Source organism: Geospiza fortis, unplaced genomic scaffold (assembly GCF_000277835.1).
Source record: "Geospiza fortis unplaced genomic scaffold, GeoFor_1.0 scaffold172, whole genome shotgun sequence".
NCBI classification, from domain to species: Eukaryota; Metazoa; Chordata; class Aves; order Passeriformes; family Thraupidae; genus Geospiza; species Geospiza fortis.
The window spans coordinates 10372221-10386814 of NW_005054309.1; the positions used below are offsets into that span (position 1 = coordinate 10372221).

The following is a 14594-nucleotide window of genomic DNA, read 5'->3' on the forward strand; positions in this document are numbered from 1 at the left end:
CCCCTTCCGCCTCCCCGAGCGGCGCCCGCTCCTCCGCCCTCCCCGGCCCCGGCCGCCCGCTCCCCGCCGTCCCTCCGGCATCCAGAACCGGGCACGGACAGCCGAGCTGCCCCCCCTTCGTGCCGCGGCCGCTGGAGCTGCCCCCAGTGAGGATTCCCTGCCTAATTAGCGCATCCATCACCCTCGTCACTTCATCGTGCCTACCTGGACAAGCTGGGTTTACATTCTGCTGTTCGGTTCGCGAAAGGGTTACAGGGCAGAGTTGGAGCTCGGATTAGTCAGTGCTCAGTCAGCTGCCCCGCGTTTATGGCTCTGGTTCTGCAGGGACACTGGAAGCTCGGCACAGAGGAGGTGCCCGCAGCCTGGCAGAGCCTTGGACGAAGCGAAGGTGGAGGAGGTTCGGTTCGGTCCGCTCGGGCCCCGGAGCAGTGAGGCTCACACCGGCAGCAGCAGGAGCACTCTATCCTGCGCTCTGACCCGGGGAGCGAAGGTGAAGGAGGTTCGGTTCGGTCCGCTCCGGCCCGGGGCAGTGCGGCTCGCACCGACAGCAGGAGCGCTCTGTCGTGCGCTCTGACCTCGGGAACGAAGGTGAAGGAGGTTCGGTTCGGTCCGCTCGGGCCCCGGGGCAGTGCGGGGTCACACCGATAGCAGGAGCGCTCTGTCCTGCGCTCTGACCTCGGGAACGAAGGTGAAGGAGGTTCGGTTCGGTCCGCTCGGGCCCCGGGGCAGTGCGGGGTCACACCGATAGCAGGAGCGCTCTGTCCTGCGCTCTGACCTCGGCAGCAGCGCGGAGAATCCATCCCGGGAGCGGCTCTGGCACGGTCAGAAACCTGCAGAGCCTTACGGGAATTACCTCGTAAAAAGTCAGGCTCTGCTGGATCCCTGCTTTGAAGCAGCAGCCGATGGAGGAAATAACAGCGGTTATCATAAACACCCAGTGCAGGTGGAGCACGCAGAGCAGAGAACTGTGAGTGATCCTCAAATCACAGCAGGGACAGACCATCCATCCATGCCTTGCTCAAGATACCCATATTTTATTGGAATCTCATCAGGGAATTCTGGTCCATTTGACATGTTAACCCTGTGTTCTGCAGTTTGCTGCCTCCCCATCTTTCAATTCATTCGTGTCCATTCATTTGTAAAGAAATGCAAACACTTTCCTCCCTGGTTTAATACATCCTGGTTTAATACATCCTGACCTGCTCCTGAAAACCCCTCCACATAATCCAGCTGTGTTATTAACTATGAAAAACATGCAGCAGGGAGTGTGCCACTGTCATCTCTCGTTGCCCCCAATTAGGCCTGGTCTAACCCTTTTAGCCTCAAGAGAAACCAGATTATAACTTGTCAGTCAGGGCTGAGGTGGATTTTACGCAACCAATGTGGTAATTATCGAAATGATTGCTCTATCAGTCAGCAGCTTGTTACAAGACCTTTACATCTTTTTGCTGATTCTGGACTTTCTGAAGCAAAGAGGAATGGTTTCCTGGGTGTAAGGGCAACTCCTGCAGTACTCAGGATGTGTCAGAGCAGCCCAACGTGCATCCACTATCAGGAAAATAAACAGTCAATAGGTACTCATTAATAGCTGACTACATTTTCTATCTCCTCTTGTTCTATTCTGCTACTTGGAATGGTGGCCAAAAAAATGATCAAGACTTGGTTACTTCCTCGCTTCTTGACCCTTTCCTGAAGGAAATCTTCATTGGGCAACCACGGAGTAGAGCAAAATGAAGGTAACAGGAATTTTTAGTGTGAAGCAGCAGGATCTCAGTGATGACCAGACCACAAGCTCTGGGTTTAGGCTCCACCTTGCAGGGTGCAGTTGAGCTCATTCACTAACAACACAAACAAACTCCCTGAGTTTACAGCCCTGGCAGGAGGAGACACTGAGGCAGCTGCTTAGAGCAGAGCCCAGTTTTAGTGGAGTTCTCTTTGGGTTTGATTGAGTCCATGGGCTGCAACTCACACTTGAGACCACCTAAGACCATTCTGTGGGAGATGAGATGCACGGATAAATCAGCTACCAGCTCATTTTGTGGCTTGCTAAGTATGGACAAATCTTAAATCTCCCCTCCTCACTGCTTATGTTCATATCTAGATGCCTTGTGCCGGCTGCCCTGGAGCAGAGGCTGGGCAGAGTCCCAGAGGAAAGCAGGGATTTATCCAAAGGATCTCCTCCATGGATCCACCTTGGGCAGCACAAGAGCCCAGCCAGGGCTGCACCCAAGATGAACCAAAATGGCCCCGAAATGCACGAGCGCTCCCGGGGTCTCTCCCTGGGATCAGTTCTGCTCCATTTGCACCTTGCAGTTCATTGTCCCATCCCAGCTTTAGCCCCTGCAGTCCCACCCTGCTTGTTTTTCTCTCTGCAGCCCACGGGGTTTGTGCTCTTGGGCTGAGATTTGGATCATTTGTCCTTGGTGCCCAGCTGGAGCAGGAATTGTTTTGCCCACCTACTCTATGAAGAGAGCTTACCAACACTTAACATGAAGCTCAGAACTGCACACTAAAGCAGCCCAGAATCTGAATATAAAATATCAGAATATAAAAGCTGAAGCTTAAGGCATCAATCTCATTTTTCCCCCAGCTGACTGTGGATGCTCAGGGGGATTCTCTCGGAGCCAGGACCTGGCCATGCTCAGGGGATCCATGGATCAGGCTGCAGGTGCTGTTCAAACCAGCTGGCAGGCTGTAACCTTTGTGCCTGTGCCAGTGGGGCCGTGGTTACTCATCCCAGTCCCACCCACGGGCTTGGCATGGAGCTCTGCGCCTTCCGAAGCCTCGTGGCTCCTTATCACCCCGATAGAACAGCGTGTGTTCGTGAGAGCTCCGGCTGCTCCGGAGCCCACAGCTGCCTCTTCTCCCTCTCTGCTTGTGCCTCACCTCAGCAGGGGGACAGGCAGCCACACAAAGTGGCCCCAGGGAAGAGGGGGAATATCCCTGGAACTGAGAATTCCCCGGGATAAATGGGCCTGCAGAACACCAAGCCCTCAGGGAAGGGGGCCAACATCCCGATGCTGGGGCTGGACTCGGCGGGGAAATCCACGCTGCTCTACAAGCTCAGGTATAAAGATGCTTTTATAACAGTGCCAACGATTGGCTTCAATGTGGATATGATTGAAGCAGGGAAGGATTTCACACTGACGTTTTGGGATGTTGGAGGACAGAAGAAAATGAGGGAGCTCTGGAGCAATTTCCTGGAAGACGCCGGCGGGCTGCTGTATGTGGTGGACAGCTCTGACAAGCGGCGCCTGGAGGAGTCCAGGAGGGAATTTGAGCTCATTTTAAAAAATGAATCCATAAAAAACGTGCCCGTGGTCGTGCTGGCCAACAAGCAGGATTTGCCTGGAGCCCTGAACGCCGAGGAGATCACCAGGAAGCTCAAGATAAAGAAGTACTGCAGTGACAGGAACTGGTACGTGCAGCCCTGCTGTGCCATCACGGGAGAGGGGCTGCCAGAAGCTCTCCAGAGGGTGGCCACGTTTGCCAGGCAGTACAAGAAGTCAAAGGAGACTTTCATCACCCTGAAGGAACTCAACTCCTTTTAAGGATTTCTAGCATCCACTTCTGGTGACTCTTAACATACTTCATTGGACAGATTAAATCTGGAAATACTGGATTCTGAAGAACTTTTATACATTAATATTTATAAGGGACTTTGACAATATTAAATTCTACTGTTATACCTGCAGATACTTGATATACCTGATGGGATATCTCATACCTGAGATAGGACCCTGTAGCATTTTATTTATTTTTTTTTTATTTACTTGGGATTATTCAAGTTGAATGATGAGAAAGGGGCAGTCGAGCACATGGAAATAAAGTAGGTGAGCAGTGTTTAAGTGGCTTAAATCAAATGAAGATTCAATTTTTTTCAAGATGTAAACCAGCCAAGTCATTTGGTCAGCAGTGATCAAATGCTGTTTTGTAATAAATGGAATAGATATGTTTCTTATTTGAAAATAGAGTGGGGTGAGAGCTTCAACTCCAGTTATGTACAAGAGAATTTGGCTGTTTCTGCACTCTAGAAACAACTCCTGCAGAGAGATGGTGAGGAGCAGGACGAGCCCCGGGCAGAGCCTGGCTCCAGTGCTGTCCCCAAGGTGCAGCTGTGACCTCCCATTGTCCCAGAGACCCACGTGCTGCCCCCCTTGTTCCTGCACTGCTGCACTGCCCTCCTCACAGGAGATCAGCCAGGGCAGAGCTGCATCCCCTTGGCTTTGGGGTGATTTCCCAGTCCTGGCCTCTGGAAAAGTGGCAGGGGTCCTCTTGTGCTCCCATTTTTTGTTTCAGGATTACACCAAGGAAGTAGGTGGGAAGTAGGAAGTTTACATTTCATTCTTACTAATAAACAGACAGGAATGTCAAGTTACAAAAGGGTGAAGCAGCAATAAAATCACCCAGACATACCCTGTTGTCTCATGCACTGGTTATTCAAAGACAAAAAACATCAGGTGGGTTTGCTGAAATAGTAAACAAAGGGCAGTTTCCCAAGAGTAGCTGTTATTAATACTGAGACTAATTAATTACCAGGGGCTAAATCCTGTGTCACGCTGAGACTTGCTAAAAGCAGAGAAAATGTCTGGATTTCTCATTGCCTTCTCTGGTGATTTGGGCTCAATAGAAAATATCATCTTCTGTCCCTAAGAAGATCTTTAAAAGGCATTAATGTTGGTTTTCCAAGGCCAAAAATTCAATGTTTAAAAATGTGATTTTTCATATTGATACATTTATAAATGTTTGCATGTGTAAAGGGTGAATTCTCTTACTCTGCTCACGTGTCTGTTATAAAGCAGAATTTACTTCTGTGGCCTCAGCACTTCCTCAGGGAGAAACACTCCTGAGAGATTTAATGAGAGGGCACCAGGGTCTCAAATTAGCCAAGAAGCAAGTTGTGAAGGGAGAAATAAAGTTGTGAAATAGACCAGCTCATACAGCTAAAAATGAGAATAAGCTCTCAGGCACACAGGCCCTTCTGCAGGTTATCAAATTACACTAAATGACACTCACATCAACTTGAAGAAATGTTTTACATTATGCTTCAAAGGAAAGGAATAAACTCAATTCCATTCCCTTCACAGAATATCAAGTATTTAAAAATTGCATTTTTGAAGAGCTTGGTTTCCCAGAGAAGTGAAGGCAGGCCTGCTACATCTGCCCAAGGAGACCCCAACCTTTTGGAGTCACTTTAAAGGTTTAAAATAAATATCAGTCAGGCTGGCTTGGAGGTGCAGGTTCTCAGAGGAATTAGATGCCTGAAAGTTTAATTTAAAACCTCAGTGAGGCAAAGAAAAGTGACCACCCCTTAAAGGCAAGGCTGCTGAGGCACAAAAAGCTGATCCCCACGGAGATAAATGTTCCATTGACAAGAGACATCAGTCCAGAGCCAGGGCTTCATGGGCTCCTCTGCCCCAGGAGCTGCCGGGGCTTTTCCATCGTGCTTGGATCAGCAGAGCACTCGGGCTCCCTCAGGATGGGACAGAGATGGGATGCACTGCTCCAAACCTGGAGCAAAACCCTCCCTGGCACTCAGCACATCTCGGGCAGGCGTTGGGAAGGGAACTGGGGCTCAGCTCTGAGCACAGGCTCACCCCAGCGCGCTGTGTGCTCCCGGGGGAAGCCTGGCAATTGTTGGATATCTGATCCCATCATGTGTGCTGGGGTGAAATCAATACCCAGGGACTTCCAAAGGTTCCAAAGCTTCCAGCTCCATCCCTCCTGGGGAGTTTGAACTGCCTGGCTGAACACCCTGAGCAGAATAGTCTTGGTGTTTCAGGAATTCTGCCAGTGCTAAAATCCAACCCACAGCACAGGGATAATTTATTCTGGGATAAGTTTGGCTTATTTTATTATTTACAATTTTTACAGATCACTCACTACAAAACTTTTAGGATTTTTGGAGGGTTTGGGATGCTTGAGATGGTGAGAAATCAGAATCTGAAGAGCCCTGAGGCAGTGGAGCTGCAGTCTGGGAGCTGAAAGCTTTTCATGGGATGAAAGGCCTTGAAGAGTTGGGGTCAGATGTTTGTTGGGGTCAGCTGTTTATTTTGCTCCAGATTTGGGAATTTTTTTCATCAGCTCACCCTGCTGTTTTGCATTTTTAATTGCTGCCTTCTGGCAGTCTCATGCAGGTGTTCTGTAGCTCAAATCCTTCAGTGTCTGCTTCTATTCCTTAAAGAGTTTGCTGTGCCTGATCCTTTGTGCCGACAGAAAAGTCAATGTGACAAAATGGGTGGGACACAAAAAGAGAAGGATCTGAACCCCAGGGCCTGCAGGACCCTGTGCCCTCTGAGGGAGATGTGTTTGGATGGCACCATTTAAAGCTGACAGACCCAGAGGGTGGAGCCTGTCCTGTTGGCCATTCCTTGATAAAATCCCTGTGGCTTGAAGTCACATTGAGGTTTCTGAGTTTAGGAATAACTCGTGAAGCTCACTGAACATGGGTCCAGTGAAATAGGGATGAAATGCCATTTTAAGGGAAGGTGTGGAGCAGCAGAAAAATTTGGATAGCAGCAGTCCCTCCTGCTTTGCCTGGGAGACTGCAGTCCAATAATTTAGAATCCAGGAGAAGTGTAGTGTCTAAGGACTGCAGGACAAGGCTTCTCCAGTATCAGATAACTGGTGTTTCTCAAAATGTCTCTGTGCCATCTCATTTTGGACAAGTTACTGAACCAAAGGAGAGACTTTCCTGTGTCAAACAAGTTCTGAGTGCTGCAAAGGTGACAGCACCACTTAGAAGTGCTGTGTGCACATTAAACAGGTTTTTTCCCCCAAGTAAATGGGCCATGCTGAGCTCTGTGCTGCTGCAATCAGGCTTCCTGCGCTTTAATTAGCTCAGGTATCCTGTTTGGATTCTGGACATCCATCTCCTCAGATCCCACAGCCTGGATTAGCCAACTGGCTGTAATTTGGGATGTAAATTCTGCAGGGTGGGGGCCCTCAGCACACACCACACTGCAGGGACCATTTGCAAATGGGAATGCATGGACAGTAACGAGCCCAGACACATTCTGAAGGCAGGGGATTTTAGCAAACTGAGCATTCCTTGTGCTTCAGTTTCTCCAATATTCCGTTCCGCAGCTGTGCTCGGTGTTCTGCTCATCCCTGATGTGTTTGTGGCACTTGGGCTGACACCGTTCCCCTCAGCCCTGTCACCTGTGTGTCCCCCCATCCCTGCACCCAGCAGAGCTTTCTCCCTGTCCCAAGGGCAGTGCAGCTCCCATGGTCTCCTTGTCAGATTTCCCCGGGGTTTTTGCATTTGCTCTCAGCCACTCCTCGGGCTTGGAGTGACCTACAGACGTTTACAGACATTTACAGCCCCATTTCATTGTTTTCTGCCAGCTCCTTCCTCAAGGCTCTCCTTTCCCACCATGTATGCAAACTTCCTGACAATGCTTTATGAGCCGTGGCTTTTGATGAATATTTTTTATTATTTCCTTGTTCTCCCCATACTTATTCATCTGCTCCCTTTTACTCTTACAAGGTGCTTTCATTGGTGCAAAGATCATCTTTTTGTTCTGGGTTTTTACTTTTGTTTCCACCTTTTGTTGACTTGTTTTTACTTCGTTTTACCCTTTTTATTTGCCTGGCCAATGAGAAGTTTCTAGGCCTTGTATTACCCTGATTCTGGCAAAATACCTGCAGAAATAAGTAATTTTGTGAGTTTAATAACCCACCTGGCTCTGAAACCTGAGCCATGCACATTGTTTGGTTTCAGCAATTATAGTTGGGAGCAGCAGCAAGGATTTTATCGATCCAGACAAAGGCCAATCTCCTCTGAAATTCTGCTTGGCTGTTAAAGGCTAACTGTGCCTTGATCAATAGTTTTCAGTTACTTTATCTAAAGCACACACGTTTATCACTGAAGAATGTGAGTGTCTCAGCCTTCCCTCAAGAGCTCAGAGAAGTTTTATTTCTTACAGGCCCATCCCAGGCTGCTGTGAAAATCCCTGGTGTCATTTGGATGTAACACAAAACATGAAGGCATTCTGCAAACAGCTTCATTAACAGATGATAAATTAATGTCTGGCTCCTCCATGGGGTGGCTCAGGCCTGGATGCCTTTCCCAGCACAAGGGAATCATTTTGGATTGAATTCACGTGGATTTTCCTTTGTTGAGGATTAATAATAAAGGTTGAATTTACCTAAAATATCTATAAGTGCTCACACAATTCTTATGTGCCCATCAGTATTTACACAGCTTGAATTCTCTGAAAGGGTGAAAAAAAAAAAGAAATAATTACAGAAGAAGAATTTAAGGAGTTAATCTGGAGGGGTGGTGGGGGACGATAAACGACAGCAATACCATGAAAACGGGAAGTGAAAAGAAAAGTGAGAAAATTTTCAGGCCAAAGTACTGAGTGTTGTAGATGCACAAAGAAATAGAAAGAAAAAAAGAAAAAGAAAATCCTTCCCAGCCATTAACTTTGCACTCTGGTGCAAAGCTGAGGCTGCTCCTCTTTTAAAATCAACGTTTCGTGCGTGCAATCCCTGCTGGTGCTCACAGGGGAACTTCCCCGTGCTCTCCCTGAACGGTCAAAGTTGAGGGCAGCAGTTTCACAGATAAAATGATATCAGGCCGTAAAGATAATGTAACTTTGGAGCAAATACTCTCCTCAGAGCAACTCCAAACAGTCTTTATCCTGAGTGCGAATAGTTAAAAATATTTAACATATTAAAGTCAAACTTTGTGGAAATGAATTATAGTTTGACTTAACTCTTCCATTTAACCTACACAGGAAAATTTAAATTTTTTTAGCTGTCACCTACATTGAGCCTTTTCTTTTTGACACTTAAGGTTTTCCACTGAGTCATTTGGATCATTGATTATTTTAAATCCCCATTTATTGCCCACGCTAACAGGTAAATTTGTACAGGCTTGGCTTCCTCGTGCGCTGCTGAAAAGCCCCCATCAAGCACTAAGGAAAACCCGAGGAAAACACCTGAAAATTGAGAAATATTATTAAAAAATACTTGTATCAAAAGTGTTTCCTCGCTGAGACATCTTGTGGTGTGCGAGGCTTCCTGCAGCTCGTCAAAACGAAACTATCGGGTTGCAAATTCAAACGGAGACCAGGGGAGCCCGAGAACTCTCTGCGAGGCTTAAACCACCCAGCTAAAAATCGCTTTTTTTAAACAAAAACTGCCTCATTGCAGCACTGGTGGGCTTATTCTGAGAGATTATTTTCAAATTGTTAAATATAAATATAAATATAAATATAAATATAAATATAAATATAAATATAAATATAAATATAAATATAAATATAAATATAAATATATGTAAATGTAAATATTGCTGCTCTTTAGGTAAAGCCCACATTTGTTTTCAGCATGCATTAAGATGAAGTTTCACGTTGTGGCACTGAAAATTCCTAGCAATGAGTGATGCCCAGACTGCCCAAACAAGCAGATCCCTAAATGGGAATTCCCATTTTTTCCACGTTGGTTGTGATTTGGAAGAGCCCTGGTTACCAGTTCATAACTGAAGTGAGATTTGAATAGAAAGAGGAATAATGAGCATTCAGAGGAAGGGTTGATCTCAGTGATCTGACAGAGGCACAGATTCCTGAAGCTGCTGAAATGCTGTGCAATTCAGGAAAATTATGTGCCCATTCTTCCTCCTCAAAAGAAAAGCTGAACAGAAATATTACCATTTATCAGCCATCAGAAAAATCAAGGAAATCTCAGTCCTGAGCCTTGGGAGAATGGGCCTCGTTAGTGCTGCTGCTCAGAGCACTCATTTTCTCCATTACAGCGGAACAAAGAGAGATGCAAACTTGGAGTATTTTCATTTCTCTGCTCAATACCAAGCCCTGAGCCCTTCAAAATTCTTTATTCAGCCATGTATTCGAGTTTCCTTTCAAAATGAGCCTGAGACACAGCACTGACAATAGCAATCTGCATCTGGACATTTACATTTTTGTTGCATCTTGGGTTTGGTGCTGTTTCATGAGCTAAACTCTGCTCCCTGGAAGTGTTAACAGCCAGAAATAAGAGTTCAAACCTGAGATGCTCCCCAAAATGTCTCTGTTTTCATGATCCTATCAGTGTTTCTGTGTACAACATGAACTACATCACCTAACACCTCCCACCATTTAATTATCTGAGCATTTGTGTAGATTGAGTTTTCAAATACAGCGCAAATAATCAGCCTTCCTTTTGGAAACCTCAGGAATTAAGGATGGAAAAGCAAATTCCCTTCCTGCAGTCACGTGGAACAGGATCCAGAATATTGGAGCTCCCAGACCTGCCAGCAGATCAGAAGTTTTCCTTTCCTTTTAGAAATATTACTGAACTCACCCCAAACCAGAGGCAGAAGCATTTTTTGTCCCTGTCCCACCATCAGCAGTGCTACAAGGATTTGTTTTAACATGGAAAAACCACATCCCTGGATGTTCCAGGGCACCCTGACATGGCTCATCTCAGGAACCATTTCTTCACTTTTTATCTCAAATGAATTTTTTCCCTTTCCTTTAAGAAGAAATTGTGCTGGAAAGGCAAAGCAGCTGGACACCAGCAGGGAAGTGCAGCTCCACAATCTGCTCTTTGAGGACTGATTCCTCTTCTTCTTGGGCTATTTGCAGCTGATGGATTTTTGGGAACTACTCCAGCTCTGTACCAAGGAACATTTTTGCCAATGGTCACGTCATGACCTACAAATTTATCTGCAAAAGCTCTGATTTAGCACATGAAAAATGGAACATTTATGGGCTGAATTGTAGCAAACATGCCATAGCAGGCCCTTGGCTGCCCTAATGTCTGAGAGGGGCCAGAGCAGCTCCAGGATTTCATTGCCCCACACAGCTGAAGGGTTAGAAAGGGAAAAGCACTGAATCCTGTCAAGCTGGCAACATCTGAAGCTGATTTTCCTTTCCAAGCCTGTGCACTCCATCACTTTAAGATGATTTTTAAAAGTGAGTTTTTAAGTACCACCCTGACTGAAGAGTATTTTTCTCGAAGTGCAAACACTTCTTTTTTTCTAAATAGAAAAAACTTCGAGAAAAACACAGTGTCTAATACAGTGGTACTACATGAACAAACCCAAGGGGAACCATGCACAGGAGCTCTACAGCTTTGGAATAAAAATGTCCCTCCGCAAGGGAGCAAGCCCTGAGTCAATGTGAGCCCAGCCTGGAGACAGCAGAGTGTCCAAGTGTCTGTGGGCCAAATCTTTGATTCTTCCTCTCATCCAAAGCACTTCAGCCAACTCCCATCAAAAATCCCCTTCAAACCTGTCTGAGCTGAAAGATTATTATAAAATATCCTCCCAGCAGTGGGCTGCTTCTTTGTTAATACCAGCTATTCCATTTGGATAAACCCCGGGATTAATGGTGTTTTTCTGTGTGCAACACAAATCTTTGCAGCTTTACATAACATTTCGTTCCTTACAGGAGGGAGATAGGGCCATGAAAATCCATTTGCAGGAGCTCCTTTCACCTAAGTGTACATTTAGTAAATAAATTTCATCCATTTTATATATATTTATACTAATAGATTAGCAAAAGCATTCAGATCAATTCACATTATTACTCAAAAGAAGTGTTTAAGATAAGCCGAGAATAAAACATTTTCTAATTGCATAATGAGGTGCAAAATTCACAAATTGTGACTTGTAAACAAAATGTAAACTCTTTGTAAAACAAATCTATCTGTTGCTTGAAGGATAGGAAGGTGAGCAAAGCCTAATTCCCACCTTTATATTTGCATTATTATTTTCCAAGTTAAAAAAATATGCAAAAAATAACAAAGAAGCAGAGCTTTGTTGTGTAGCATCACATGGAGTCTGAACAGCACTATACCACAAGAATTTGTGTTTTATGCATAATTTATTATGTTGTAGGCACCTACAATAAAAAATGTAAGAAAACCTGATTTAGTAAGAAAAACTCATTCAGAATCAAAATATCCAATTGTTTGGGTTTTGTTTTGTTTTTTTTTAAGACAGACCAGTGACACAGGATTGAGGATTCAGAGGGGAACTGGTCTATCCTCCAAAATTGGTCTTCTGAGGGTTTTTGCACTGTGGACCTGAGGTAAAATCAAACAGAAATAATGTAATTGTTCCTCTGAGAGCCAAGCAGCTTAATTAGATTACAGTTACACAAAAAGCATTTGATTCATCTCTGATTATGTCTACAATGAAATCACAATATAAATTATTCTTTGGATGATACCAGATCAACAGACCACTGAAGGATTGTCTTCCTTCATAACTCAGCAAGAGCAAAGCATGTTTTGGGTGTTATTATATGGAGTTACACAGAAAGGAAATGGGGTGTTCGTAAATAAATTTTATATATTTTACATATTTTTACTAATAAATATTAGTAAATACTGATATAAGTGAATAAGTTTTATATATTTTACATATTTTTACTAATAAATATTAGTAAATGCTCATATAAATTTTATATATTTTACATATTTTACTAATATTAGTAAATAGTAATATAAGTAAATAAGTTTATATATGTTACATATTTTTACTAATAAATATTAGTAAATACTAATATAAATAAATAAATTCTATACATTTTACATATTTTTTACTAATATATATATATAGTAAAAGCAGCAAGGCGGTGCAGCAAGGTGATTTTTAGGCAAGGCTGGATTTGGCGGAAGACTCTGCAGGGTGATTCTGTTATTTTCAAGTGGTTACTCATACAGGAACGGGGTTGTTGCTCAGCCCCTTGACCTGGTCAGTGTTTTCCAGGAGCACAGAGGGAAGGGCAGCAGAGGGATGGTTTCCCTGCGAGGTCACTGGCACTGCTTTGGGCTCTGAGTCAGGCCGGGATGTGCTGCCTTTCCCATTCCATCCTCCCCAGGCCACACCAGCCGGTGGGATGAGCATGGCTGGGGTAACAAAGACATGGAAAAGATGCTGATGAGAAGGGCAGTGATGGAATAAAAGGGTTTTCTTTCCTTTCATAAAATTCCAGGCTGGGTCTGACACAGTGGGTATTTTTTACCATCATGTTCTGACTAGTTCTGAGCACTGAGGAGGAATGGAACACGCAGTACCAGAGTCCAATTTCATTATTCATCAGAGAATTTCTGCCTAATATCTAATCTAAACCTACGCCCTTTCAGTTCAAAGCCATTCCCTGTGTCCTGTCCCTCCATGCCTTGACCAAAGTCCCTCTCCAGCTCTCCTGGAACCCCTTTAGGCTCTGGAAGGGGCTCTAAGGTCTCCCCAGAGCCTTCTCTTCTCTAGGCTGAACAATCCTAACACTCTCAGCCTGTAAATGAAACAGAGCACTAACTAAAGATACTATTTTTAAAAAATTTTGTCTTTATGTAGTCTTCTACAACATTACTACATGGAAAATCTGCATTACATTTTAAAAAGGTAAATAGCTGTATTTAGAAAATGTCGGTTTTGTCCATCTAGACTGGGATGTGAAAGGGCTGCTGTCCTCCACCAGGTTTGGAGAAAATCCTTTATATACTGTGAGACAAGCCATGCCTGTATGGAATACCACCAGCACTAATTAGCCCTGACTAATTTACCTTCCTCATTTTGCTGTGGCATCACTGCTACATTTAGGCAGCAGATGGGGCTGCGGTGACTCAGCCTCTGTCACTTTTGGGGTTTTTTGGAGAAGTATCTAGAGCTAAGCCTCATTCTCTGGGAAACGTCCAGAGATAAAACACACATAGTCTGAAAAATCATTGTGTTTTCCCCAGGAGCTAAACCAAGTTCTCTTTCCTCAGTCTCTGAGGGACTTGGTGACTTCATTTTCATGCTTGGGAAAAGCATCTCCTGTCATAACTTTGACTTTTCTCAACAAGTATAATGAAAAATTATAATGAGCTCTATCGACAATGAAGACTTCACAGAGTTCATTTCCAATCATTAAAAATGAGTAGAGACTACAGGCAGGATCAGGGCAGTATGTTTATATATACATATTTATTTATTTATTTATTTATTTATATACACACCCTAGAGAATTCTTTTCGTAATGGCACAAAGGCATTATTTTCCAGGTAAAATTTCAGAAGTAGGAACAAAATTACCATCCCCTCTGCCCTGCAAGTGTATCTCTCCACTGCTTTCAACACTGTTTATCTCATTTCATTTAAAAATTTAGTTTCTGTAGCAGCTTTTTTTTTTTGCTAAAATTCTGGAAGACTGGGAGGAAGGAAGATTACTCTTAGCGAATGCAAAGTGTGGTGAAAGATTAAGTGTAATTTTCGGCTCCATGATGCAAATAAATGCAAAGTGTAATGAGGGGAAGGATTAAACTTAATTTTTGACTCCATGATAGGGGCAAATGCAAACTTTATTAAGGGGAAGGATTCAACTATTAACTTTGGGCTCTATGAGGGGACTGAATGTAAGGTGAAGCGGGGAGAGCGATTCAGGGGTCAACTCTCGGCTCCATGAGGGGAGTGAATGCCAAGCGTAGCGAGCGGAAGGATTAAACTGTTAACTGTCGGCTCCACGAGGGAAGCCAGGGAAAGCGCAGTCGGGGGAAGGATTAAAATATTAACTTTGGTCCTTTCCCGGCAGCAGCGCAGGCGCGGGGAGCGCCCGTCCCGCCGCCCCTCCCCTCAGCCCCTCAGCGCCCAAGATGGCG

The 14594-nt window shown here is 44.7% G+C and overlaps 2 protein-coding genes across 2 annotated transcripts in view; one reads left to right on the forward strand and one right to left on the reverse strand.

The window, feature by feature from the left end:
• The window catches only part of B3GALNT1 (beta-1,3-N-acetylgalactosaminyltransferase 1 (globoside blood group)), a 5252-nt gene extending 4656 nt beyond the window's left edge, over positions 1 to 596 (reverse strand). The window contains exon 1 of the mRNA XM_031055348.1: positions 205 to 596. The gene's annotated coding sequence lies outside the window, so the exon portion shown is untranslated. The remainder of the gene's footprint in view (positions 1 to 204) is intronic.
• A 2167-nt stretch (positions 597 to 2763) lies between these two features.
• Positions 2764 to 3809, forward strand: ARL14 (ADP ribosylation factor like GTPase 14). The gene has a single exon (XM_005419160.2). The coding sequence runs from the start codon at positions 2970 to 2972 to the stop codon at positions 3549 to 3551; it is 582 nt and encodes a 193-aa protein (XP_005419217.1). The 5' UTR covers positions 2764 to 2969; the 3' UTR covers positions 3552 to 3809.
• Positions 3810 to 14594: the final 10785 nt, after the last annotated feature.